Source organism: Mytilus californianus, unplaced genomic scaffold (assembly GCF_021869535.1).
Source record: "Mytilus californianus isolate M0D057914Y unplaced genomic scaffold, xbMytCali1.0.p SCAF_5, whole genome shotgun sequence".
Taxonomy (NCBI): Eukaryota; Metazoa; Mollusca; class Bivalvia; order Mytilida; family Mytilidae; genus Mytilus; species Mytilus californianus.
In genome coordinates, this window is record NW_026262701.1 from 98,467,880 (window position 1) to 98,492,450 (window position 24,571).

Consider the following 24,571-nt stretch of genomic DNA (forward strand, 5'->3'; position numbering starts at 1 on the left):
GCTGTGTAAGAAACAGAGCTTAACAGTTCTATACTTTTAATTATTGTTTAATAGTCTGACCTTTTTGAAAATCATATTTCCAGTTTCGTAAAAATGTTTCACAGTGCCGTTGCAGACTTATCAGTAAACATTTTTGACTACTTCCCCCGTTTGGAAAATTCTGTTGAAAATCGAAGATTCACCTCTGCCAATGATGAACAGAACGGTAATTGCTAAAGTATAGTAAGTGAATTTTAAATGGTAATGATGTGGTGGAGCGAGCAAAGGCCTTCAGATTTTCTGCTACAGTTGGCTAAGAATGTGACCGGATTTTCAATAAATCAATTTTTCCGCGTCGATAATGTGTAACGCAAACAGTAAGGCCCAAGTTTGCAAGTTAGTGGTCATCCTTTGGAAACTGGACTGTGCAGATTTTGAATTGCGTATTTTACTGTATATACATAAGGTCTATGTAGGAAAAAGGATAGGTGTGTGCGCAATATCATTCCCAAAATTTATAATTCCTAAGTTTTTTTTTCTATCATAACTGTGTCATGTTTGTCCCATTTTGATATAAAAAGTAAAACACTTTAATGTAAGACATTTAGTGGATCAAGTAGGAAAGTGTATGTTTGACAATCAAGAATTCAACTTTAAATGTTAGACAATTGTCTTGATTGCGTTTTCGTTATTACCCGGAATGGTAGTTCATGCCAAAAATGCAATGCCTGTAGATAGTTAAAGCTTTAGTGCTTTAACTGATTATGTGTTATCAACTGTTTTATGTGCGTTACAAATGATTGCATTACTGTACTTTTAATATTTTTGCATAGGAACGAACTCACTTTCTTCATGTGATTTATATAGTATGTGTATGTCTCATATCATGCTTCGCTGTGGTGATGTAGTTCCTCGTGTGATTTGTTTTAGATGTATTGCTTGTAATAAGACGATTTTTAACAAGCCCAATACAGTTCATGTTTATTAAATGCTAGAATTCGATTATAAATAGAGCTTTTCGTTTATAAACAAAGCTTTTTAACATTTAACAAGAACTATTCTAGTAAACAGAGCTTGGTTACTTTGATAAAATAAAAATATTTTTAATCACGAAGAGACATTTTTCATTTTTATAAAGAAAGATATAATATACTATAAAAAAAACACAGCTGAACCGAATCACACAAAGCACGATTTCAAATAAAACAAATAATACAACGCACAATTTAATAGAAAACAAATCACACCAAAAAAATGCATAGAAACATGAATCACACAAAGCACAATTTCATAGAACACAAATTATTCAAAGCACCGAATATTATACAACAGCAGATTACAAAAGTGCAGTTCAATACAACAGTACACCACAGAAAATAAATGATTATAACAGGACGAGTAACAAGAATTTGAATTTTATTTTGTAGATTATGAAAAAGCTGATTATTTTATAAGTTAAACAAATATTATCAATAAAATGACTGTAACATTTTTTGATAAAATGTTTAAACCCCAAATATATTAAAAACATATCCTGGCACTAAATACATTCGGCATTTTCTCGTACATTTATACCAGACGAAAAACTGTAGCCGTGTGTTCTAGCTGGTAAATCATTGGATCTTTTTTCTAGTTTTCTGGAGACCTATCCACTTTACTAGTATTCCCGCCTGCCCGAAATAGAAGGGTGGCCCTTACTCCCGGCCTTCTGCCCATGCATGCAAAAATAAAATGCACCATTTTGCCGTTTCAACTATAAACTTAATACAAATATAAATGTCTGTCGGCATTTCCGGTAAAAATGTTACCTGATTGTCTAAACAACTAATAAATATGACGATGACATACATGTAGAATCATTGAAATTCGGAAGTTTTTTTGGGTTGTTTTTTTTTCACCATCATAATTATGTGTCGTGCTTCATTTTACAATAATGTGATTAAACATGGAAATAAAATCAAGAACAAAATAACTGTCTAAATATACTTCAAATATGCCCTGGAAACATGGAATTTTGTTTTCAGGGGATGTGCTAACAGCCCAATTATGTTAAACATTTGGTGAACTAGCACCCTTCTGCCTTGAGATTAAAGCTGGAAAACTGCTTTACATATATAATGAACACTAGCAGATGTCCTTGCCAAAAATTCTGGATAACAAGGTTGAGGTTGAATTTTACGACTGTTTTGAGCAGTTAAACGATTATATTGATGGAATTAACTATTATGTGTAGGTCCTTATTTGTCACATATCTCTTCAACTGTTTCGGTTTTTATTCATTTTTGCCTTTCAAATATGAAGGTAAATCCAGAAAAGCGCTTCGCACGAATGACATTAACAAAGTGTTGTGTTTTATACACAATGCAAGTATTCCTTATTGCTTTGGGGTCTTTTTTTAAAAGATATATTATTGTATCAAAAACTATCTTTGTATAAAAAATTAGTGCAACATATAATATCATTGAGCCTACAACATTCACAATTCATCACGTTGGCCTTTATCTGCACTCGCTAATTCCAGAATAGACGCTGGTAGTTGGTTTGACCAAAGATCCAATACTTCAGGTTTGTAGTTACTTTTTTGTGTGATCTCAACGTCTAAATCGAGATATTTTTTGTTTTCCATATCGAATGGTTTCCATAATACCGATCCATCACCCGCATACGGCACGCTGAAATTACATGAAGTAAAAAAAGTCACTGGACAATTTAAGGATGTGGATGAAAAATTTGTAAATTGATGCACTTGGCCAGTTACTGAAGATGTTGTTCTGTGTTTAAACATATGTATTAAGTTCTCGTGGTTTTTTTTTTATGCGCACGGACTTTTTTTTCAGAAAAAAGACAGTTATATGTTTATTTATAACCTATACATTACCCCACCACAAATGGATACAAGATTTATTTTGAAAAATTTAACCTCTTTCACTTCAATTAAGATTTTATTGACAGGAAAAAGAGCATTCACGTTATTCAAAGACTTTGCTTCGAGAAATGAAACTATTGTTGTGTCTGATGTATTTTGTTCTAAATGGACTTTGTCTCAAAGATGACCAAGGATATTAACCAAGAAATCCTGGCATATGCAATTGTAATTAATTATTTACTTTTTCTTCTTTCAGGTTTACAATTTGTTAGATATTATATATTTAGTTTCATGTATTCTCTTTTCAAAGCCTATATATTAACTATTTTCAAAGTATCTAAGAGTTTCCATTCTCTATTTTATTTCAATATTATTCATAAATTTCACCACTACCTATAAAATACAAGCGATTTATAAATAAACAAACTTCAAATGAAATACTTAGGTCATTTGTAGATAAAACTACATTTTACGAATTCTAAATTTACATAGAACTTCATCCGATACTTTATTTAAATAATGTCACCATGAATTAAAAAAAGTCAATAAAATACATGCAGCGTCTATTGTGATTTTATATAACATAATTTACTTACGGTACCGGTACCGGTACGCAGACATCATGAATGTAACTATCTTCTTAGTGTATTACTATAATTCCGGGGGAAAAAAATCCCACATTTGTCTTCGTTGACACTATATTTACATAAATTGCACATACACACGTTAGAATAAACATGCTACGTCTGGTATTCTATAAAATGAATCCTCATTTCGTTTTTTGTAAAGTACGAATACTTTTCCCCAGCAATGTTGGTGACCAAAATATATATATACATCCATTAAACATTTATAAGTGCAATTTTATACGTTTCGCACCCATTGCAAATCTTGTAATTCCAACCGTATATATATGCAAAAAACTATCTATTCATGAATCCAGTGATAACAAATGCAATCCACAGTTCTCATTAAAAATACATATTTGCAATTACATAACTGTGTCCCATATTCGTACGTCGACAAGAAAAGGTAAACAAAATTTACGACAAGAATGTCTGTGTACCTGTACACGTGTACTTTAAACCGTAATTGGGTCATCTATAGTAAAGGTTGTAAATTGTATTGCCGCTATGGATGAATGAAAGTTACATGTACTTTAAACCGTAATTTGTTTACCTATAATAGTGTATTGTTGTTATTAATGAATGAAAGTTACATGTGTTTTATTGAGAATGTACAATGAATATTAGAAACATTAATATTAAACATATGGTTTATGTCAGGCAGACCGAACAGAGAGAATTCTCTCTTTTTGTATTGTATTGTATTTTAATTTTTGATATGTTTTTCTGTATTTTTTTTCTACTTAGTTATATAATGTTCAACTACGTAAAGTGTATTACATATGAAATTAATAAGACTGTAAAGCCAAAACTAGATAATGGCTAATTATTGTATCAATCTAACTTCTCTTAATGTAAATGGCTTTGGAAACGATTTTAAACGCAAATCCATGTTTCTTTGGTTGAAAAAATTTCAAAGCGACATCATTTTCTTACAAGAAACACACAGTATTGAATCCTATGAAACTAAATGGAAAAGGGAATGGGGTGGAGATATTTACTTTTCGCACGGGGAAACGAACTCTAGAGGTGTTGCTATTTTGTTTAACAGATCAACAGACTATATATTAAAGGAAAAAATAGCAGATGAAAACGGAAGGTATCTCATTCTAACTGTTGAAATTGATAACACAGATTTTGTTTTTGTAAATTATTATGCGCCCACCAAAAATTTTGAAAATGAACAAATTGAATATATTGAAAAAATCAAGATTTTATTAAACGAAAGGTTAGATCAAAATCTTGTTTTGGGTGGAGATTTTAATACGATACTAAGTCCATCTTTAGACAAAATGGGTGGTTCAAAATATAACACACCTGTCAAATATACGAGTAAATTAGAAGATTTTATAGAAGAATTTGATTTATGTGATATTTGGAGGACAAAAAATGTTGATTCTAGATTATATACTTGGCGTCAAAGAACCCCTCTTATACAATGTCGCTTAGATTTTTGGTTGATATCGATTTTTTTGTCAAGCAGTGTAACCAAAACATCCATTGTCCCGTCTATTAAAACTGATCATAGTCTTATCAAATTGACACTGTCCGGCGAAAACTATAGTGAGAGAGGTCCCGGTTTCTGGAAATTCAACTCTGGTTTATTGACAGATAAAGATTATGTGGATATAGTCAAAAAGACTTTATCAGAATGTGATAATAAATATCACAATTTAGAAAATAAAAATTTGAAATGGGATACCATAAAAAGTGAAATAAGAGGCGCAACCGTCAAATATTCCAAATATAAAAACATGAAATTGCGGGAAAGAGAGTCCAGTTTAAAAAAACGACAAGACGAAATTCAGAAAACTCTCTCTCGTACATATTTAGATAAAGATATAAATACACTTTTGATTGAATTAGACATTGTTAAAGAAGATTTAGAGCAAATAGTAAACAATCAAACAAGGGGGCTATTATACGATCACACGCCGAGCACTGAGATTTAAATTTTATTCCTAAGCTTACAGATCTGGAAAAGGATATATGCGATGCAGATATTTCAGAATCTGAGTGCGTTAAAGTTTTGAAAGCATTTAAAAATAATAAAAGCCCTGGTACAGACGGGCTAACTGCTGAGTTTTACAAATTTTTCTGGATTGATATAAAAAAATATGTTTTAGAAAGCTATGAATATTCCTTCGAAACCGGAACCCTCTCAATAGACCAAAGACGGGGTATTCTGACTCTTATTCCAAAGAAAGATAAAGATAGAACACTCTTGTCGAACTGGCGTCCTCTTTCTCTCTTAAATTTTGATTACAAACTATTAGCCAAAGTTATTGCAGAAAGAATGAAATTATTTCTTCCAAAACTTATAGATCCGGACCAGACGGGATATGTGGCTGGTAGATACATTGGTGAAAATCTACGACTCATTGCTGATATTATATTGTTTACTACTTTAAAGAATTATCCAGGGCTTATATTACTAGTCGATTTCGAAAAGGCGTTTGATACGCTAGAATGGAAATTCATTCAAAAAGCATTGGTTTGTTTTAATTTTGGTAGCAAGTTCCGGAAATGGGTCTTAACTTTATACTCAAATATATCTAGTCTTGTCGTTAATAATGGATTTAGTTCTAGTCCATTCAAAATTGAGAGAGGTGTTCGACAAGGGTGTCCTTTGTCTCCTTTTTTATTTATTTTGGCAGTTGAACTGCTGGCAATAAGTATTCGTAAGAACAATCAGATATCTGGTATAAAAATTGGGGATACTGAAATAAAAATTTCACAGTTGGCTGATGATACCACTTGTTTTTTGAAAGATGTATTTTCAGCGCAAATTTTATTAGATTCCTTTAACGATTTTGAGAAGTGTTCAGGGTTAAAAGTCAATTTTTCGAAAACCGAAGCAACATGGATTGGAAGAAATAAATTTAACAAAGAAGGTTCCCTTCCTATTAAATGTACAGATGGTTTTAAAACCTTAGGTTTAAAATTTAATGCTTTTGAAGAAATGGTTTGTTCTAATTTAGATACATGCATAGAAAAAATGGAATCAATAATTAAACTGTGGAGGATCAGAAACCTTTCCTTGATCGGTAAAATTGTAATTCTTAAATCACTTGCAATATCGAAGCTTATTTATGTCATTTCATCTACACATGTACCAAAATCTTATGTAATTAAAATACAACGTGACATTAATAGTTTTTTATGGAATGGTAGTACTCCGAAAGTTAAATCGGAAGTTATTCAAAAGTCTCTTAGCGAGGGGGGACTAAAAGCCCCAAATTTTGAAGTACAGCTGTTATCCTTTCGTATCATGTGGGTAAAAAGATTTCTGTCAGAACATGACTCCAAATGGAAACATGTTTCCAAAGCATTCTTCCCCCTTTTTGATTTAGAGGATTTATTTATGAGCAGATGTGAATTTGAGTTTTTAAATTTAAAAGCACCTCTTTTTTATATAGAAGTGTTATCTGCTTGGAAACGTTTCAAGGGTATTTTCATCTCGTTAAATGCATTTCATGTTAGAAAAGAATTTATTTGGTTCAATCCGTTTATCAAAATTGACAGAACGAGTATTTTTTACAGATCTTGGTACATGAAAGGCATAAGGTTCATCAATGATATTGTAGATGATAAAGGCGAATTTTTGTCTCAAGACGCTATTAACCAAAAATATAAACTGAATGTTACTTTTGTAGACATTCTATCTATTAAACTTGCTATACCACGTGACTGGAAAAATTTGTTATTACAACAACACATGTCACCTAACAGCAACTCATTTGGATTCGTTTTTGAGAATGAGAATAAAAAAAAGCCTATCAGTAAATTATTTGCTAAGGATGTATATTCACTTTTTATCGATCGGGGAAGTATTTCTCCTATTTCACAACAAAGGTGGGAAGAAAGTTTTAATATAGAAATTAGTGACGAAAAATGGAAAAATATTTATTCACTAGCTTTTAAATGTACTATAGAAAGCAAACTACAAGCTTTCCAATATAAAATGTTACACAGAATAGTCTCACATAATTATCTTCTTGAAAAATATAAACTTTCCTTAACTAATGAATGTGCCAGTTGTAAAGAAATAGAAACTATAGAGCATAAATTTTTTGAATGTATAGAAACAAAACAGTTTTGGAGAGAATTTTCTAATTGGTGGTATTTAGTTTTTGGAGTAAAAATATTTTTGAATAAAGATAGTGTCATTTTTGGTATATTGAATTCTGATAACGTAGTTTTAAATTATTGTATTCTACAGGCAAAGTATTACATTAATTATGTAAAGAACACACAATTAGACAGACTGTTAATATCTGTGCAAGCTTTTCTTAAATTTTTGAAAAGACGTCTAGAGATATTAGAATATTTATATCTTTCTAAAGACAAACACGAGTCATTTGTCGACAGATGGGGGGGATTTATGGAATTTATTTAATTAAATTTATTTTTAATCTGATTATATATTTAATGTATTCCAAAGTATTTTTTTAAGATGTATCATATACTGAGTATTTACATCATCAACTTGTAAATTTTTTTTACTATGTCTTATTCGCATAATATCAATAGTATAACAATGCCATAAATGTCATGTCATTCACTTATGTCTTGTAAAAATGTATGTATGCACTGTAGTTTGAACACCAAAAAGATCAATAAAAAAATTAAAAAAAATTATTTAACTAAATATTCCCTACACACGAGTAATTTACTGTTGTCCCTTTACAAATGAGTAGCTTGACAGGTACATAGGTATCACATGGTAAAAAAGGATTCAAAATACCTTCGAGAGGGCCAGCATTGATCCTTTTATAATTGGATTTTTAAAGTCTGGCGTGATATATTATTTTGTAAAATAAAGCAGTAGTATACTTACCCAGTCTTAGCAAAAGATGTCCAATAACTTATCATTTTCTTTCCAAAATCCTCATCTTTATCATTCATTATCTCATTTTCATCCAGTGACAGAATCTGAGAAACATAAAACAAGTGAATCAATTCATCACCATGCCCAACACCTTTGAACCATGACGGAGGAGGCCCGCCAAAAGGTTTTGGACTTAATTTAGATACAACATATTGATATGTGTTACCTCCAGAGTGATATTCTAACATTTTCATGATAGGATAGTAAAATGTAATATCAGCCCAGGAATCTGTTGCTTTTAAAGATTGATCTACGACAGACTCTGCGGAATAATATTCACACAGTTTGTTCTTGACTTTTGAGTTGTTAGCATACCACAATTCCACGAAGGGTGACAGTATTCCGTTACAAACTGCTTTCAGTGGAATACCTTCAGTAACGTTAAATTCATAGTGTTCTTGGAAGCTTGGTGGTAACATCATATATAGTAAGGATCCTTCGTTAGAAGTAACCCCCGCCATGAAATCTAGAGAACGGAAAAACTGGGACACATCTGATGATTTGTCTTCAAGACTTTTAATTGGATGTTCGAGGAACAATTCATGATCTACGACCGGCATTCCAGTGGATTCGAACATAAGCTTGTCCGCTGGTATTGAGGCAAAAGGGTTGGTCAATTTGAGGATTTCATCAGCAGTTTTCTCTCGTAAGCAATCAACGAATATTTGCTTTTTATCAAATGGACAGGAAGATTTTTCAGCTATTTCTGCTGCAAATTTTTCAACAGAGCGATATGTCAAAATAACAGTTCTAGATACAACACCACTCTGTGAAATAACTCGCTGAAAAAGTCCTTTATTTGAAGGTATAAGTGATTGGAAAGATGCACTATATCCCCCCGCGGATTCGCCAAATACTGTGACAGATTCTGGATTACCTCCAAGTGATGCAATATTATTATGTACCCATTGCAGTGCCATCTTTTGATCCCATAAACCATAGTTTCCTCTGGCTGCAGAATCACCTACAGCAAAAAAGCCAAATCCACCAAGTCTGTAGTTTATTGTTACAATAATTACATTTCCTTCCATAGCAAGTTTTCCACCATCGTATTGGTGTCCATAACCAATCATAAATCCTCCACCGTGTATCCATACCATTACTGATAAACTTTCGTGTAACTTTCTTGGAACGTAGACATTTAGTACCAAACAATCTTCCGACATGGCTGGTTTACTAAATTCAGGCATAAAATCGATATCCGGCTGCATACAGATTTTTCCGAATTTCGTTCCGTCATGAAGTTCTCTCCGTTTTTCAAGTGGTTTTGTCTTTTGGAATCTCAATGGACCAATTGGTGGTTTGGCGAAGGGTATTCCCCTGAATTCATATAAAGGTTCTCCTGTTTTTGGATAATTGAGTTTCAGTCCTTTGATTGGTCCAGACGGAGTATTTATAACCGTGGTGTCTACGTTTTTATCAGCACAAATTTGTATAACCAGAAAAGTAAAAATTAAACACTCGAACGGTGATTTCATTATGGTATAACTAGATCTACCTATAAAGAAAAAATATTTAAAAAATTGATGGTTTAAAAAAATGAAACAAGACCGAGTGACTGCAGTTTATCGACAAGGATAAGTTGATTATGTATGAAGCTGTGTCAGACAAATTAATATGACCCCTAGGAAAAGTGAAATATTATCTGTTTTATGTTGTCTATACAAGACAAAATTATCGAAAAAGTGTTACACCAAAGTGCACCAATTGTAAGCTTGATTTTACTTCTTTTAGTTGCTCTTACTTAAACAAAACACTAATTTTTTGTCAAAAATCCTTAAGCAAGTAAATCTTTAATCATATTGACATAACTCCTTTCAGAAGTCAATTTTTTGATTAAATCATTTGAAAAAGTCGTGCTTTTTGATCATTTTCACTATTTCAAAAGTTTCTGTCTTATAATCAGTCTTTCAGGTTATAAGCAAAATGTTAAAATGTGTCATTAATCGTCATTTAAGGGAGAAAACTGTAAGGGGTCTTTTGTTTCAGTCATATGTGCATTTTTGTATTGCTGGCCATATTTGCTGTTTACCATTTCTGTGTATCTATAATAGTTTTATACAAGAGCTTCGGTTTCGAAAAGTAAATCATTGAAAATGTTTACGACGGACAACGGACGCATAGTTGCAATACAAATCATTAACAAAAGTTTTTTTTTCAAATTTATTCAAAATTCAAAATTACAGTAATTTGCGTTTAAGCACAATTATCTATTAAAAGTAATAGAGGCCTACCAAGAAATGGGTCTTAAGGTATAATTGACAATTTAAAAAAAAGACATTCTAAGATTATTGTCGCCGAGTTTTGTTTAAAGTGAACCATTGATTTCAATAGAGACGATTTTAGCAAATGTTTATGACGACCACCGACGCCAATGCCACAAGTGAGCTAAAATGTAAACAGAGAGGGAAGACATAAAAAACAGGATAGGTAATCAAATTTAAAAATGGAGAAGGAAACGGGGAATTTGTCAAAGAGACAACAACTCGACCAAAAAGCATAAAACAGCCCAAGGCCACCAATGGGTCTTAGTTTATAAGTAAATTGTTTGAAAATGTAAAATTAGTTCGTATGCAGTGGTATACGGGCATAAAAATAAAAACAAGACCGAGATTCACCGATTTTTTCACCTATTTCATAGCGATTACAAACAAATTTAATATTTTTCAACGCTGTACGTACACTGTTTTAATCCTGCGATGGAATGTTCAGTTTTATATTCTTAGCTACTGTCGATGTTAATCATAAAAATCGACTTAGCTTATCAAATATTGTTTATGTATGTAGCTATAAATGGTTAGAATAATAGTCACTGAAGTGTTGCCACAAAACTTACCTTCTCGTCTATTTATGAGCACCAGATTGTTAAAGAAAGTCAAAATTGTAAAAATATCACTTAGTTATTACTGTAAAAATGCATTATGTATGATTGGCATTTTATTTATATCTATATTTAAATCTATTTATATTTACATATTTGAAATTTGAAATTCGTTTATTTGAGTATGGAATTCAAATATACTATCAGAATAATACGTGTTTGATCAAATTTATCTAATTTCATTATCACTACGTTAAACGTACAAGCAACTTACCTTGATGTGTTGATCATTGTTGATGTCGTTTATTGGGTCAGATGAGGTTTTACTGACAATGGCGGTCGCTATCCTATAAACTATAAAACTGCAATAATGCATTCATGTTTATTATTATTCATAGAGAAACACACTAACCTTGTGTAATTCGCTAAAGCTGTGCAAAATTATCAGAAAACAGGATCTACTTTAGTGTAAAATTGATCATTATTTATAATACACAGAGTTATAAAATTTGAACCCTACGTATTGATAATATAGTCATTAAGTTATATCTTCAAAATAAGTCAGTAATAATCATCGGGGGAAAAATGTTTCACAAAATGCTAAAATTATATGCTGTTGATTTAATCAGGTTTTATTTATTAAAGTTATTATGAAGCCGGAAATCTACAGCGAGTGTTTTAATTAGTGTACATTAGATGGAGATAAAGAATATTTTATTTCCAACAAATGGCCTCCAAACAGCATAACATGACAATTATATCAATAATTCAAGATTAAATCATATTCAAGTAAAAGAAGTCAAAAGACATTTTTAAAGTCACTTAAATATTAAATGGCTCTTAATATTATATTTGATACCCATGCAAGTTTTGCTGATATTAGCTTTCTATACTGTGATTAGATGCGATGAAAAGATTTGAAACGAACACAGATAAAAAGAAGGGCGAACCTGATATTTTACAGTGATAAAGTCAGTATCAAAAACAAAACGTCCTTTATTCTTTTTATACTAGTGTCAAGCTATCCAGCAATTCTCATCCTGCAATTCTCTTTATAAAAAGCTATCCTGCAATTGCGTTTGGAAAACTACTTGAGCGACAATTTTATTTTTCTTTAAAATCATAGTTTTTGACTTTTTTGTTCGAAAACAAGATTTATATAGAAAATCAAAGATTTTTATATCCCATTAACAAAATTCTAACTTTAGTTTGCTGATTTCTAACTGATGTTTACGGTTTTGTCATTAGCATTAACAATTAAAAAAATCATGATGACGATTCAAACAAAGTATTATCTGTTAAGTCCAGGGTGTGATTCGTATTTACGAATATTTAACCCACATTCGCGATTTTCAAAACTCATATTAACGACTAAAAATATAGAATTTTGATGTAAACTAACTTTTTTCATGGTATACCGACAATACAACTTCTATTTGAAACTTCATAACTCACATTTCCGACCCATTGCCTCGGCAGTCCTGTATGGCTAGGGATTATAGACTCTGCTCTCATAAATAGCTATTGGTCTGAACTACAACGGGAGGGGGGAGAATGTCTGGGGTAAGCATTCTTAAAGGCCGAAAATTTCGTCCGAAACATGGAAATAAAGCCAAATTCGATAAAACACGCATTTGGGACACCCACTTTCCGACCCATTGTCGCGGTACATAGCCAGAAATTAGTAGTACTTTTGCTAATTAATATTCATAATATGTAAATGAGAATTGTACCACGTGATAATAGTTTGAACTGGACTGGCTTGATATCATTAAAATCTTTAAAACACGGATATTATAAGTTGCCCGTCACAGAGTCCTTGTTTATAATCACTCTGATATTTCCGTAAAGTTGTCAGGCGGTCAAAATCAAAACAATGAACGCGAATTTAGTGAATTTTTCGTGTTTTCGTGAGTTTATTCTTCTTGAAATAGGGACATTTTAACTTTACGTGGGAACCTAGAGTTCAACGACTACACATACAAGGTTTGGACTTGCTTATTCTTTGGACATTCAAGTTTCAAGTTTCACCCCCGCAACCTGTTTTTGTAATGACCTTGTTAGCCAATTTTCAACACGAAGTTTGCAAATTTGACGTTTCAGCCATTTTGGCCTGTATTTTATAACTCAGGTTGTAGTACTGTCTAATGGCTATTCATTAGGGCAGCGTCTATAATCCCTAGCCATAACAAATTACCGCGACAATGGGTCGGAAAGTGGGTGTCCCCAATGCGTATTTTATCGAATTTGGCTTTATTTCCATGTTTCGGACGAAATTTTCGGCCTTTAAGAATGCTTACCCCAGACATTCTTCACCCCCCTCCGTTGTAGTTCAGTCCAATAGCTATTTATGAGAGCAGAGTCAATAATCCCTAGCCATACAGAACTGCCGAGGCAATGGGTCGGAAATGTGAGTTATGAAGTTTCAAATAGAAGTTGTATTGTCGGTATACCATGAAAAAATTTATTTTACATCAATATTCTATATTTTTAGTCGTTAATATGAGTTTTGAAAATCGCGAATGTGGGTTAAACATTCGTAAATACGAATCACACCCTGGACTTAACAGATAATACTTTGTTTGAATCTTCATCATGATTTTTTTAATTGTAAATGCTAATTACAAAACCGTAAATATCAGTTAGAAATCAGCAAACTAAAGTTAGAATTTTGTTAATGGGATATAAAAATCTTTGATTTTCTATATAAATCTTGTTTTCGAACAAAAAAGTCAAAAACTATGATTTTAAAGAAAAATAAAGTTGTCGCTCAAGTAGTTTTCCAAACGCAATTGCAGGATAACGAATTGCAGGATAGCTTTTTATAAAGAGAATTGCAGAATGAGAATTGCTGGATAGCTTGACACTAGTTCTTTTCATCGGTAATTACGAAAAAATGAAAATCACCTTAATAACAGAGAAAATAACAAACGAACTACTTCATCGCGTCGAATCGCGGCGAATCACACTCGACGTCACAGGCTGCATTACGTCATTTGAAATTTTGTCACAGTGCAGTAAACATGACGTTCTCTTGCAAAAAGTATGGAAAATTAATTATTGCATAAAGCTTTTGAACAATCAATTAAATAGAGCTTGGTTACTTCGCGAAAATAAATCATGTAAAGCAAAAATAAAAATTGATAGAAAACAAATCATTCAAAGCACAATTTAATAGAAAACAAATAATTTAAAGCACAATTTAATTCAACACAAATCATATAAATCACTAATTATTACACGACTGTTAGTTACAAAAAAGTACGGTTCAATACAAATGTACATCTCATAAAAGCAGTGATTATTACACGACAGTATATCACACAAAAGCATAGATTATTACACGACAGTACATCACAAAATAGTAAATTACAACTGTATAGTTGAATACAACAGTATATAATACAAAAGTACAGTTTCTTGACAAAACAGTTCAACTCACAAGTCACATTTTGTTGGAACGGTATATGACACGCATTACATGCCATTAAAAATGGAGCACAAAGCACTTGATTCAAATCCAGTATAAAACACGAAATTTTGCAGTTCCAATCGCCGAATTGTTTTTTTAGTGCAGCGACACGGTTAAAAAACATATTGCTATGGAAGGACTTTCATAAACCCTACCTCACTGAAAAACTATATTTTAAGTGGATTTTTAGCATCTTTAGTTATACAATAGTTTTCCTTGTTCGTCAGATTTTCTGAATGCTTGTGAAAATCCTGTTCAAGTTATGATGGGGAAATGGTTGTAAAATCAAAGAGAAATAGTTTATTTCAGAGTTACTAACTTTAATTTTATTTTGTAAATATGAAGAAAGCTAAGTCTTTTTAAGATTAAAAAATATTATCAATAAAATAGATGTGAAATTTTGTGTTTTAATATTAAAAATTCCAAATACATATCAAGCCAGTAAATACATTTGGCTCATACTTTTAGTGTAATACGAAGAATTGTCGTCGGGTTTTCTAGCTGTCAAATCATTGGCTTTTGTTTTTAGTTTTCCGGAGACCTTTGCACTTTACATAGCAGATGGCATTGCGAACTTCTGGATGACAAGGTTTAGGTGGATTTTTATTACTTTTTGGAAGAGTTAAACGATCATATTCAACTTCTTTTAAGTTATATATTGCATACCTTTCTTTAATGTATCTCCATATCATAACAGTGGTTTGACAATCGTGCGTAACAATAAATCTCGCTGATTATGTTTAATATAGTATCTTCTAATCAAAAATAACAGTTGTACACTAGATTGAACATGTTTTTTCTGCAATATTTTAAGTAGGAACAGTTGGTTTTGGTTGTGGGGAAGTCCAACATGATTCCTTTTACATAAAAGTCAAATGACCGCTCGATCAAATACATCATGCAAGTAATCCTTTATGCCTTTTTAAAGATATGTTATAGTTTCAAAAGCTATCTCTGTATTAAAATAAAATGAGTACAACAGATAATTATTATTGAAACTAAAATAATCACAATTCATCACGTTGACTGTTATCTGAAGTCGCTGGTTCCAGATCAGACGATGGTAGTTGGTTTGACCAGAGGTCCAATATTTCAGGTTTGTAGTTACTTTTTTGTGTAATCTCCACGTCTAAATCTAGATAATTTTTGTCTTCTATATCGAATGGTTTCCATAGTACCGATCCATCACCAGCGTATGGCACGCTAAAATTACATGAAATAATGTGTGTCACTAAAATTTAAGGATGTTGGTGAAAAACATAGTTGTTAATTAATGTCTTTAGTCAGTTACTATACTGGCTGTTCTTCAAACAAAAAACTATTGTATTTCATTTTCAATTTTAACATTTTATAAAGCTCCTCAGGGTCATTACTATGGAAATAACATAGCTAATATCATTCCACAATTTATGTATTGCATCAATTTGAAGTAAAATTCTAATGACCATCCACCGTCTTCTAAGACTCTTAGAATAAAAATTCTAAATTAAAACGATTTACAATGCCATGACAAAAAAACCAAGAAACGACCAAAAGACAGGCATCAGTCTACAAAACACAACATAGAAAACTAGACTGAGTTACAAACATAAAGAAGATTGATCTGTATACAAAAGATAAATACTGCACATAGGGATAATGACTAATGAGAATGCTGAAGCACACGGACTTTTCTTCGGAACACACGAAAGTTATATGTTTATTCATCATACTATATATTACTCAACAACAAATGATGCGAACATTCATTTTGAAATTTTAAACCTCCATCGCTTCAATTTAGATTTGATTGAAAAATTACTAAGATATCACATATGTCTCTTATTCGATTCAGTTCTGTCATAATCATCCTTTCGAAAAAAAAATATCAATAGTTGTCAACTTTCTGTACTTTATTTATTAAGACAGAGGCGAAATATACCAAAGGGATATTCAAACTCACAAATCGAAGACAAACTGACAATGCCATGGCAAAAAACAATAATCAAAAGACAAACAACAGTTTACAAAGCACAAAATAGAAAACAAAAGACTGAGCAACACGAACGTCATCAAAAACCGATGGGTTATCACAGGGGCTCTGGAAAGATACACAGATCCTGTTTCAAACGTGGCACCCGTAATTGTACTCATGTAAGTACAAATTCGGTGATAAGTTTAATTCGGTGGAAGAGAGGAAGGGGTTGTGTTTACGACAATTGGAACATATCCGTCGTCATCCATGAAACAGATATTCCATAACGGTCATCAAAATGCATGACCCCGTTTGTAAAATTTCGAAGGAATGACTTCAACTTCACCACTTGGAACCTTTGATTTGATAGCTTCCTTTTAAGCAGCCAGTCTCTATCAAGGAAATCATGACAGGAAATGCAAGCTCCAATTTATCGTATCAACTGGGAGATTTATATTCCATATACAGACGCTACTGTAATGTTGATAAATAGAAATGGAAAGTTCACAAATAGGATGCTGAAATAACTGCGGTTATATTTTGTTTTCCATCTAAACAGAATTTTTCAAATATAAAAGTTCAGCTTGACATATATTTGATAAAAGTCGCATGTATAAAATTTAAAGATTATGTTTCATTGTCTTGTGTTTTTGCTCTAGGAGAGATATATACTGTATCATGTCTCTGATTCTAGATATACTTACTTAGCGTATCTCTCAAAGATGACTACGGGCAACTTAATATATCCGCTTGTAAAGATTAAAATCTAGTATTCCCTCAAAATGAATAATTCACTGTTCTTTATTTACAAATAAGTAGCTTGAAAGGTGTTGCGTGTGAAAAAAGAAAAGAAAACACTTTCAGGGGTACCTGCATTGGTCATATTGTATGTGGACTTGAAGTCTCTCTTGACTTTTCATTTTGCAAAATAAAACTTAACTATAATTTTCTGCTTACCCAGTTTTAGCAAAAGATGTCCAATAACTTAGCATTTTCTTTCCAAAATCCTCATCTTTATCATTTAGTATCTCTTCTTTATCCAGTGACAGAAACTGTGTAATATTGAAAAAGTAAAGCAATTCATCACCATGCCCAACACCTTTGAACCATGATGGAGGATGCCCGCCGAAAGGTTTTGGACTTAATTTGGATACCACATATTGATATGTGTTACCTCCAGAGTGATATTCTAACATTTTATTGATACCAAAGTTAAATGTTATATCAGCCCAGGCATCCGTTGCTTTTAAAGATTGATCTACGACAGACTCTGCGGAATAATATTTACACAGTTTGTCCTTGACTTTTGAGTTGTTGGCATAAAGTAATTCCACGAAGGGTGACAGTATTCCGTCACAAACGGCTTTCAATGGAATACCTTCAGTTACATTAAATTCATAGTTTTCTTGAAATTTTGGTGGAACCATCATATATAGTGTGGATCCTTCGTTAGAAGTAGCCCCCGCCATGAAATCTAGAGAACGGAAAAACTGGGACACATCTGATGATTTGTCTTCAAGACTTTTAATTGGATGTTCAAGAAACAATTCATGATCTACGACCGGCATTCCTAGGGATTCCAACATCATCTTGTCCGTTGGCATTGAAGCAAAAACGTCGGTTAATTTAAGGATTTCATCAGCAGTTTTCTCTATTAAGCAGTCAACGAATATTTGCTTTTCATCAAATGGACAGGAAGATTTTTCAGCTATTTCTGCTGCAAATTTTTCAACACTGCTATCTTTTAGCACTACAAATCTAGATACAACACCACTCTGTGCAATAACTCGCTGAAAAAGACCTTTATTCGAAGGAATAAGTGATTGGAATGATGCACTACATCCCCCCGCGGATTCGCCAAATACTGTAACAGACTCAGGATTACCTCCAATAGATGCAATATTATCATGTACCCACTGCAGTGCCATCTTTTGATCCCATAAACCATAGTTACCTCTGGCTGCAGAATCACCTACAGCAAAAAAGCCAAATGCACCAAGTCTATAGTTTATCGTTACGATAATTACATTTCCTTCCATTGCAAGTTTTCCACCATCGTATTGGTGTCCATAACCAATCCAAAAACCGCCACCGTGTATCCATACCATTACTGATAAACGTTCGTGTAACTTTCTCGGAACGTAGACATTCAATACCAAACAATCTTCCGACATGGCTGGTCTACTAAGTTCAGGTATGAAATCGATACCCGGCTGCATACAGATTTTTCCAAATTTTGTTCCATCGTGAACTTCTTTCCGTTTTTCAAGTGGTTCTGTTTTTTTGAATCTCAATGGACCAATTGGTGGTTTGGCGAAGGGTATTCCCCTGAATTCATATAAAGGTTCTCCTGTTTTCTGATAATTCAGTTTCAGTCCTTTGATTGGCCCAGACGGTGCATTTATAACCGTTATGTCTTCGTTTTTATCAGCACCAATTAAAACAACCAGAAAAGTAAAAATTAAACACACGAACGATGATTTCATTGTGGTATTACTATGACCTACCTAAAAGGAAGATGAAATAACAATTTATGTTTTTTTTTTAGTTTGGCACAACTTTTCGAAATTTTCGGTTTTAAATGCTATTCAAATGTGTGGCCTAAAAGCTGTTTTGAATCGAGCACCTCTGGTGAGTCTTATGTTGATAAAACTCGCTTTTAGCGTACAAATTTATAAGCCTGGTATCTTTGATGAGTTTTTATTACCACTGGGTCGATGCTACTGTTTTTGGATGTTTTGTTTCCGAGAATGTCATCAGCTAGTAGTCAGCACTTTTGTGTTGACATAAATATCATTATCTGTAAATCTATTGGTAACAAAATGTTGAATTATTCGAAATATCAAGTTTTTCTACAGAAGGCATAGATTGCCTCGGCCGTATTTGGCACAAATTTTCGGCATTTTCGCTGTTTATTACACTTTTTCTACGTATTTGATTTGGCCTTCCAACTGTTTTGATTCGCGCGTCACTGAAGAGTCTGATGAAGACAAAACACGCGTCTAGCGTACCAATTTATAGACCTGATATCTTTGATGAGTTTTCAAGTCCTACGACAAGTCTTAATTTAGATTGCGTCATGTCAAATATATGAAGGAGCACGCCATGTTAAAAAAACTGCACTATATCAAATATATGAAGGAGTACGCCAGGTCAAAAACAAACGAGCGCAGTTTGTCGTCAAGGACAAGTTAAATATGTATCGCCCTGTGTCTAAGAAAGTAATACGTTTAAACGATCCTTTATAGATAGGAAACATCAAGACTAAAGTGAATCTGCATTCTTGCAAATCCTACTTATTTTGTATCTGTATTACTATCGGAGACTACTATAACACATAGCAGTCTCAGTTGTCATGTTAACACCTTTTTGTAACCGAAAGAGTTGGTTTAAATCGAGCTAGAACTGTATCTTATTAAGCCCTTAGCAACGGACGTTTTGCAGTTTGTTCTTATGTTGTGGTGTTACAACGCTGTCCCATGTTAAATGGAGGGCTGGGCTCTCATAAACATTTATAACTCCACCACATTTTGTATGTGCCTGCTCAACGTCAGGGGCCAGTAATTCATTGATTGTCGTTGGTTACTACATGTCTTTCATATTTGTTATTCGTGAATTTTTTTAGCATAAGTCGTTGGTTTTCTCATTTCTGTTTGGCTTTCTAACTATTTTGATCTGAGCGTCACTGATGAGTCTTGTGTAGACGAAACGCGCGTCTAGCGTATCAAATTATAAGCCTGGTACCTTTGATAACTATATTCAATTGATTCATTTGTTACAAGCCGGGGCCTTTTATAGTTACGTATACACTTTGGGATTTGCTCATTGTTGAAGGCCGTACTGTGACCTATGGTTGCTTACATCCATGTCCGATGGTCTCTGGTGGATACATTTTTGTTGAAAAAAGTACAATATTTCATTGTTTTTAAATCTTCATCAGCCAAATTTCCGGGTCATGGGCTAAATTTATGAGAAGAAAAAATAACATTTCAAAACAATTTTAACCAAAATGTATTCAAATGAGATCTTCAGATTTTTTTTTACAATTAATTGCATTTGACCACAATGTTCTTTTAATAGTAAGAGTCATGTTAGTAAAACAACAAAAATACCGAACTCCAAGGAAAATTCAAAACGGAAAATCCCTTAACAAATGGCAAAATCAAAAGCTCAAACACATCAAACGAATGGAAAACAATTGAGACACATTCAAATAATACATTCTAGGGATTATTGTCGAACTCAAGGCTCGTGTAAATTTACCCATAGATTTCAGAGCAGACAATGTTACTTAATTTTATGGCCACGATGGTCGCATAATGATGGTGAAAGCTCATATCACCAATATGCGTCAATTAAGTGATGTAAAAAGTAAAATATTCATACAAAGGCGAGGCTTACCGACCTTTTCTATGTCCTTTGTGGTATCGAGTTGCAAATAAATTTTATATTTTCGAATGCTGAACATAGAACTTGCTTTAATTCTGCAATAAAATGTTTAGTTTGATGATCTAACTCGTTGTCATTTTCCCCCCCATTAAAATCGACATACCTTATGTTCGGTCCGCGGGGGATGACACCAACATTAACAGTTATTTATAGTGCGGTTCTTTCACAAAATGGCTGATATCAGGATAAAATATACACAAGGTCAATGTCCAAAAAATCTAATTTATATGAGGCTTACAAATTGAGAGAAGCTAAGGCGAGGTTTACCGAGCCACTCAACCTATAATATAGATTGTGAATGTAGTTATATATGAATGGCTACAGTAATATAATAGTCATTGAAGTGTTGCCACAAAATGAAATTTGATTTACGCTTATCAATGAGCCCCAGTGAAAGAAAATCAACGTTATTAAACTAGTTTAGATATAAATAGACAAGGAAGTGTTAAGCAGCTGCACTGAAAACAAACATTATAGAGTTGCAGAGGTCTTTTTATATTTGTATAGTTGAAATTTTTAAATAATTATGTGTTTGATCAATCTTGTCCATATTACATTATCACAATGTGTTACTTACCTTAATTTATTGAGATCTAAAATAGTTGCATGCTATGCATACACGGTGTTTTATTGGATACATGACTGTATATATATATGCTGAAAATACCTCCTACGGTACCTTTCTTCCGTTTTATTATTCTAGGGGATAAAACACACTTACCTGTGTAACAGAAGAGATTATCTACTTAAGTGTAAAATCGATCTTATTTATAATACAGAGAGTTCTGAAAATTGAACCCTACATAATCAAAATGCTTAATTTGGTAATCAAATTAGTCAGTTATATTCATTTTAAAAAAAATATATATCGTAAAATGCTAAAATGATATGCTGTTTATTTCAACGTGTCTTATTCAAACAAGATGAAATAAAGCCTAAAATTATAAAAGTTTTAATTAGTGTAGCTGAAGATGACAAGTTCAAAAGGGTTTGAAACGGTACACGTACAACTTAACAAAAATGGAAAAATTTAAAGTTCCGCTTCTGCAATTTAAGTTTATAATATGAAAAATTGGCCTTTTAACTTCCAAATTTAACGCAAATTTTATCTACTTATCGGACATCCTTCTAAAATAGAGGCGAATTTTCGAACTCATAAGTTGAAGACAAACTGACAATGTCATGGCAAAAAACGAAAAACGACCAAAAGAGAAAACAGTCCACGTTAACATAACATAGAAAATTAAAGACTGAGCAACACGAACCCCACCAGATACCGGGGGTGATCTCCGGAAGGGTTAGCAGATCATGCTCAACATGTGACACCCGCTGTGTTACTACTATGGAACATGCTTACAAGTTCTATCAAGTGATTGGGCATCACGTAATAGCAGCTTGGTGTCATGTCATTTTTTTCTAACCCTAAAACTTAACCGAATTTTAAATCTTGAAATAGAATCTTTTTTTTTGTTCAGGAAAAAGGATCGACAAGACTGTGACCGGTAGAAACACTACCAATCTGATTAAAATACAGATCTCGCGTCAATACTTTGCTTACAATTAAGTATCTGATTACATTCCATTCTACTTTGTGATACACATCAATACAGTAACCACAAAAGCAAACAACATGCTAGGATTTCTAAAACCCACATAAGAAAATCTAATAGTGAAACAAAGACAAATGCCTATGTTGAAAAATGGTCAGATCCAACTTAGACTACTATGCAACAGTATAGAACCTCTGCCAAAAAGAGTAGGTGGAAAAGTTGGAAATGGTCCAGCGTCGTGCAGCCCGAAACGCCAACAATCGTAGTAGGAACACCAGTATTGTTGGTAGCATGTTGGAAGAACTTGACTGGGAATCATTGGAAGACAGAAGGGTGAAACTACAACTAACCAGACTTTATAAAGTGGTTAATGATCTTGTGGACATACCCTGCGACAATTACCTAACACTAATGTCAGCAAGAACAAGATCATCACATACCAAGAAGTTCCGGCCAATACTCAACCAAGAAATGGCTTCAAATACAGCCTTTTTCCAAGAACAGTGATCGCTTGTAACTCTTTAACAGCAACTGTAGCTGAGGCTCCTTCCTTTGTATCCTTCAAGAGGGAGCTTTCAACACTCTCTTTCTGGTACTAGTATGTTCAGTCCCTCATTTACCAAGTAAGTCAAATGATAGACTGGAGCTGTGCCTGTGGGGATAATTTCCCTGGTACCGCCACGGCAGCCGGATTGGTTCAGGCCTGACGAACGAAAAGCAAATGAGTACCCTCTTTTTTCTTTACTATTTTCTTTTATGCCTTTATACCTGCTTTATATATTTTTGGTTTTATCTTATAAAATTACTCTTTTTCTAGTGCCAACCGGAAGCATTAAGCATTAGTCAAGATTATAACATTTCAACGTACGATGTAGATAAATGATGATCTGGTAAGTATTACATCAGCCAATGAAAGTCCTGCTATTAAAATAGACATGTTGTAACTAAGGAGTGACCCACCATTTTAAATTGCTAGGATCAATTATTGTTCGAGTACTACAATAATTATTATCGAAAATAAAACAACACATACCTCAAAACGCCGTTTTGAAGTGAATTTATCCAAATTTGAATCGTAGAAGTAACGTAATAATCCTCAATTTGTAAGTTCTCATTTGTATGACGTCACGTTTAGCTATGATGTATATGAGCCAAAATAATTCAAGTATCGCGGAATTTTATACATTTTGTCAAGCTCTTACGTAATAAGGTTTTTGTAATGCATAAGAATCGGATAGAGTGGGATCCAGCTATGTATAATCACCTTGATATATAAAATATGTAATATGAACATTTATCTAGACAGAAGAATCGGAATAACAGTAATACAGTTGAAGAGTTGCCGCCGTCAATTTCAATTTGACGGTCGCAAATATCCGTTTTACAGTACTGTTATTCATGAAAGACGAAAGGAGCGTTGTCAGATCCTTGTTAGCAAAAAGTCGACACAGGATCTGGATTTTAATTAGATTGAAACAACTTAGACATTGAAATTAGCAGAACCTGCTCCACATATGGCACGTAATTTATCAATAGTTTAGATACCCTTAACCTACCGTATCTCGTTTATATACTAAACACGACTACGAGCCAGAGGTGTATTGTAAACGGGCGTAAAGAACATGAGAAATACAGTAAAATATTTTCGTAAATACAGAGAGAAAGAAATATCTTAGGCAACACAAACTGTCCAAAAGAGTTTGAAAGGTTGCTGCGAATGCCGCCAATGCCAGCAAATGTTCAAACATAAAATATATACGAATGAACAGTAGAAAATTAGGCCCTATATTTATAGCAAGGTAATTGTCAAAAACTTTTCGAGTTTTTAATGAAATTCACACTCACGATTCCATGTGTCTTTACTTGTGGTTCTGATAACATCAAGTCTTATTTCTAGGCACTATAGATCAAATAATCAAAGCTTGTAAATGATTTACACTGTTATAAATCCAAATTTATGTCA

General features: G+C 32.9%; 2 protein-coding genes across 5 annotated transcripts; both read right to left on the reverse strand.

Moving 5' to 3' along the window:
- Window positions 1-948: 948 nt before the first annotated feature.
- Window positions 949-11,689, reverse strand: LOC127700361 (acylcarnitine hydrolase-like). Of its 2 annotated transcripts, none has more exons than XM_052203797.1 (3): window positions 11,596-11,689; window positions 8,312-9,860; window positions 949-2,651 (listed from the first exon to the last, which is right to left on the reverse strand). In XM_052203797.1, exons 2-3 carry the CDS (start codon window positions 9,838-9,840, stop codon window positions 2,456-2,458), a joined length of 1,725 nt encoding a protein of 574 aa, XP_052059757.1. In that variant the 5' UTR covers window positions 9,841-9,860; window positions 11,596-11,689; the 3' UTR covers window positions 949-2,455. The 2 variants fall into 2 exon arrangements, with proteins under 2 accessions (XP_052059757.1, XP_052059756.1); XM_052203796.1 differs by having other exon boundaries at window positions 11,458-11,689.
- Window positions 11,690-14,341: 2,652 nt separating this feature from the next.
- Window positions 14,342-21,821, reverse strand: LOC127700359 (acylcarnitine hydrolase-like). 3 transcript variants are annotated; one of them, XM_052203795.1, is made up of 3 exons: window positions 21,780-21,821; window positions 17,567-19,116; window positions 14,342-15,858 (listed from the first exon to the last, which is right to left on the reverse strand). In XM_052203795.1, the coding sequence occupies exons 2-3, from the start codon at window positions 19,093-19,095 to the stop codon at window positions 15,663-15,665; spliced, it is 1,725 nt and encodes a 574-aa protein (XP_052059755.1). In that variant the 5' UTR covers window positions 19,096-19,116; window positions 21,780-21,821; the 3' UTR covers window positions 14,342-15,662. The 3 variants fall into 3 exon arrangements, with proteins under 3 accessions (XP_052059755.1, XP_052059753.1, XP_052059754.1); XM_052203793.1 differs by lacking the exon at window positions 21,780-21,821 and adding an exon at window positions 21,636-21,755; XM_052203794.1 differs by lacking the exon at window positions 21,780-21,821 and adding an exon at window positions 21,162-21,273.
- Window positions 21,822-24,571: the final 2,750 nt, after the last annotated feature.

Excerpts from the sequence above, each read along its gene's own strand:
- LOC127700361 (XM_052203797.1), bottom strand. The coding sequence starts at position 9,840 with ATGAAATCACCGTTCGAGTGTTTAATTTTTACTTTTCTGGTTATACAA. Across the intron at positions 2,652-8,311 it reads ACATCTTTTGCTAAGACTGG|CGTGCCGTATGCGGGTGATG; the intron begins GTAAGTATACTA and ends ATGTAATTTCAG.
- LOC127700359 (XM_052203795.1), bottom strand. The coding sequence starts at position 19,095 with ATGAAATCATCGTTCGTGTGTTTAATTTTTACTTTTCTGGTTGTTTTA. Across the intron at positions 15,859-17,566 it reads ACATCTTTTGCTAAAACTGG|CGTGCCATACGCTGGTGATG; the intron begins GTAAGCAGAAAA and ends ATGTAATTTTAG.